At 57.6% G+C, this 4521-nt stretch overlaps 1 protein-coding gene across 3 annotated transcripts in view; it reads right to left on the bottom strand.

The window, feature by feature from the left end:
- MMP11 (matrix metallopeptidase 11) overlaps nucleotides 1–4515 on the bottom strand; it is a 16100-nt gene extending 11585 nt beyond the window's left edge. Inside the window, exon 1 of one of the 3 annotated variants that reach the window (XM_019665410.1) lies at nucleotides 3673–4515. In XM_019665410.1, coding sequence (XP_019520955.1) covers nucleotides 3673–3783 — 111 coding nt within the window. In that variant the 5' untranslated portion in view covers nucleotides 3784–4515. Of the gene's footprint in view, nucleotides 1–2779 lie in introns of all 3 variants that reach the window. The other 2 variants (XM_019665411.1, XM_019665412.1) reach the window with 2 other exon arrangements.
- Between the last annotated feature and the right edge of the window lie 6 nt (nucleotides 4516–4521).

Raw genomic sequence — 4521 nt, 5'->3', positions numbered from 1 at the left:
CTCCTGTCCTGATTGGAAGGGTCCTGAGCTGCTACAAGGTGAGGCTGTGGGCACCCAGACTGGGCCTGGGAAGGGAGGGAGGCTGGGAGGGAAGAGAGGACAATCAGGCTGATTCAACCCTCCCTCCAGAACCCAGCCCAGGGAGCCTTCACAGCTTCTCCAGGAAGGCTCCACAGAGATTCCTAGAGGGCCATTAGAGGGCAGACAAGCAGTGATTTTTACTACCTGAACTGTTCAAAATCTTTTTCTTTACAGTGACTCACTTTTAAAAATCAAAATGCCTACTTCAGCCTCATTCTTAGCAATATTTGTCAAGAAATCATGGATTTGATGACTATATATTTTTTCTGATATATATGAAAATACATAATTATTTAAATAGAAACGTTCATTGAGTGGTCTTGAGTGCCTCCAGGGGGTACATGGCGATGCTTTGGGGAACCTGCAGTCCACCAGTCACAGGAGCTGAAGTAACAACCACCCACAGTGCAGGCCTGGGGTGGAGGGCCATGGTTACAAGCCAACTGTAAACCCAGCAAGTTGGGCTGGTCGCAGAGGGTTTCCTGCAGGAGGAGGACCCTGATAAGCCTAGAATGATGGGCCAATTTGGCAAATGGGAACCAGGTGAGCAGGGACTGCACGAGCAAAACAGAGGCTGAATTAAGCCTGGCATATCTGTGAAGAGAGAATGGCCCTCCCTTCACATGCTCACCTCACATGGAGGTAGATGGTCACCCCGACTTGAGAGAGGAGAAAACTGAGGCCCAGGCCCAGACAGGGGCCAGGGGAAGGCCCTGCTACACAGGCTGGCTGAGAGGATTGTGTGGTAAGAACACATTAGTGCTTGTGACTTGCAGGTATCCATGGCTGGAAGCACTTCTCACACACAAAACTGAGAGTGCCAGGTGTGGCCCCTTGCCCCCTCCCCTCTTTCCCTTACTCCCTCCTCACAGGGGGGCCTCCTTTCCCCCCCTTGGACACCATGCTTTTGCTCTGGGTGATTCCACCCTCCCCACAAGGGAGGCCTCCAGTGGGCACAACGGAGGGTCATGGGGTTGCAGTAAAGAAGTCAGGGGCCCTGCCCCAAGGGTAATAATATAACCACTGTGAAGTCACTCAGAAAAGACCATTAAAAACCTCGAGTTCCTGAAGGGCTGGAAAGCGTCCTAAACTCGCANGAGTCCTTCCTGGCTTGGGGCCAGATGCCCTAGCTGCAAGGCCTGGCACAAGGCAGCCTGCTGATTCCTAAGATGGGTGCACTGGTCCTCACAGGGCTGCTGGGATTCTGTGAGGTGGGATAGTGTGTAGACACACCTGGCCTTATCTACAGCCTGGGGGGCGGGGAGGGGGGAACGAGTCGGGAAGCAGGCATTTCCCAGAGCCCAGAGAGGTCAAGAACTTTGCCCAGAGTAATACAGCAACTCAGGCAAGAGCTGGGCCTAGACCTGGGGCTTATGCCTCCCCACCAAGAGCTCTCCCTGCACCCCTCGGCACTCGGCCTATCTCCAAATCCCACATTGCTGAGAAGCATTTCTTCTGGTGCAATCCCTCCTCTTCAGCCAGTAGCCTCCCTTGGCCTGCCTGTGGTGAGTGTGCAGTTCACTCATTCCTCCCTCTTCTGGCTGGCACCAAACCACAGCCTCAAACATCCTCGAGGAATTTCTCGGCTGACTCGATATCCTAGCTGAGCTACAGGATCAAAGTCAGCCCCTGGAACAACGTCCAATCAAGAAAATGAGAGGCACCTGGTAGAGGGGAGCTAACGGAGGACCAAAGACAGGGAACTGCTGGGTAAGGCCAGGCTAATTGTGCTCCTCTCTGAGCCTCAGTTTGCTGATTGGTCTAAGGGGGATAATTAATCATAGTTGTCTTCTGCTGTTGGTAGGAGGTGACCCTGACAGGAGGGGACTTTGTTAGGCTGTGAGGAAGACGGGAGCATCGTCATGCTATTCTATGCAGCATCAAGCCCCTCTGAGGCTCAGAGAGGCCAAGCCACCTGCCCAAGTCACACAGCCATTTAGCAGGCAGGTCCATCTTCTACCCCACTCTGTGGCCTAATCTTTCTCTTCCCATCCCTCTCCTGCTCATCTTGTCCCAAGGGCTGCGGGGCTTTCATCAAACCTGAAAGCTACAAACTGGGATGGATAAATATTCACAGAGCTTTCCCAGCCCTGCCAACAGCAGCCTGGGGATAAACACATCTGAGGCGACCCCAAATGCTCTCTGCATAGCTGCAGCGGCAGACAACAGCCTAGCTCAGACCCGGCCCCAACTAACCCTGTACAAACGTCAAAGTGGCAGCTACAGGTGACAGAATGTCTCCAGTGTGCCTGGCTGTGCCTCTCCTCAAATTTCCTCATTTAATCCTCAATGCCCAGCAGTGGGCACTATCTCCCACTCACTCCTGACAAGACTGGGGGTGAGGTTCTGAGGTACAAGAGAGCTCACCTAGGGTCACGTTGTTCAAACCCAGATTTCTCCAATTCCAGAACCCATGCGTTCAACTGCTGCTACCCACAGTGGTTCCCGACTCTGCCCCAATTTCTAGGGGACCAGGAGGGGCTAGGGGAGAGGCAGAGCCTCCAGACTGAGGTGCCCCCACCCACCGTACCCCACCCATCCTATCCCCTCCTGCTCCTCTTGCCAGCGCAGGGCAAGACTGGCCAGAGCAGATCTGGGGTGGCTGGACCCACGGGCCCAGCCTGGTCAGATCTTCCTCCCCACCGGACCAGTCCCACAACTCCTGCCCGTCGCACCTCCTAATGGGTCCCCTCCCTACCTGAGCTGTCTGGATGCCTTAGCTGCCAGTGGGGCTGAGTTCCCAGGGGCCTGTAGGCCTGCAGTTGCTCAGGCTCTGACCCCAGCCCCTGCCTGGCCGTCCCTGTGATTGGTCCTTCAAAGCCCCACCAGCTCAAGTGGAGCATGCAGCCTTCAGGGCACACACAGGCTGTCACACCCCATGACCATCCCTCCTCTCCTCATTCTGCTGCTTTCTCAACTGGACTCTCTTCTCTCCGGATCATACATTTTTCTCCCTTTCCTTGCTCTCCCACCCTCTTGGTCTCTGAGGGTCTCAACTGCCCACCTTTGGCCCCCAGTTTTTTCTCATTTTCTCACACACACTGTAGCTCTCATGCTCATGCTGTACTGGTTCCATGCCTCCCAAACTTGCCACTTGTAGATGCCGAGGTTGTGACACCTCCTACAGCGCAGCTGCTGCCCTCCCCAGCTCTTCCTTAATCCTCCAGCCGACTGCACACCTGGAGGTGTGTTCACTGAGGCCACACACCTGGAGGCTGACACCAGCTTCGCTTTGTCCCTGCCATGAATAGAGAACCCTGTAACTACTCCCTCTGCTACCTTCCGCAGCACACATCCCAGTCCGCACCTGGGGCACCGAGGGGCAGGTCCCCACGCTGGGAGGGGGCGTGCGTCTAGCGCGGAGCCCCTCCTCACCAGCCTGAGCGATCCCCGCGCAGGCTCCACTTGCACACCTCCAGGGACGGGAAGCTCCCTATCTATCACGCCCACAGGGACCCTGTAAGCGTTTTGGGTAACGGGCCGCTCCAGGCCACCCCGGGCGTCCCCGTGGGTCCAGCTCCACCACTGGGCCCAGCCCGCGTGCCTGGCGCTCACTGGGCGAGGTGCGGCAGGCCGGCGGCGGGCACTCACCGGCGGCCGCGGGGCCCGGGCCAGCAGCGGCGGCGGCGGGAGCAGCAGCATCAGCAGCGGGAGCAGGAAGGCGCGCGGGGCGGCGCCGCGGAGCCAGGCGGCCCGAGCCATCCGCCCCGGGGCTGCTGGGCCTGCTGGGCCGCGCCGGGCCGCCGCCCCTTATAGCCTCCGCTCCACCCCCCGGCCTGCCCAGGCTCCGCCCCCTGCGCCTTTTGTTCTAAACTTTCCCGGCGGCTGCGGTGGAGGCCAAGGTGGGGGAGGTGGACCAGGAGCTGCTGACCGGGTAGGGACCGGGGGCCTGGAGACCCCGTGCTCCCGGGGGCAGGCCGAGTCTGTGGTCTGAGGCCTGATGCTGGGTGACCCTGGCCAACTGGTGGTGATCTGGGTCTCAGTTTCCCCAATGTGCGGTGGGGAATATAAGAGGAGTCGGGTTTCACGTCTCCTGGTCCCTACCCCTACCTTTGGAAGGCGCATCCCCAGCTGGTCTCCCTGGTTGCCTGACCTCTGGCCTCCTGTTAGCCTATGACAGGTGGTGGTACCCATGGGCAAGTTCCCCCACTCCTCAGAGCCTCGCTGGTCCATCTGGAAGATGGCATTATATCCCCTGTGAGAAAAGGGATATTAAAATGTGTCCCAGGGGAAACAGGTGTATGGAGGAGGCTGGCCAGCCTCCCAGCTTGGAACAGAACCATAGATAATTTATAGATGGGGAAACTAAGGCCCCAAGAGGGAGGGATCAGTCAGGCTTTTCCATAACAGCAGGTAATGGAAGGATCAGGAAGCCCTCTAACTAGTCAGTTGGAGGGAGGCTGCTGTCAGAGGCTTTAGGGGATAGTATTTGAGTGGGAC

The sequence above is a fragment of the Hipposideros armiger genome, unplaced genomic scaffold (genome assembly GCF_001890085.2).
Source record: "Hipposideros armiger isolate ML-2016 unplaced genomic scaffold, ASM189008v1 scaffold_443, whole genome shotgun sequence".
NCBI classification, from domain to species: Eukaryota; Metazoa; Chordata; class Mammalia; order Chiroptera; family Hipposideridae; genus Hipposideros; species Hipposideros armiger.
Note: the sequence above shows the minus strand (reverse complement) of the source record. Positions and strands in the feature narration are given on the sequence as shown.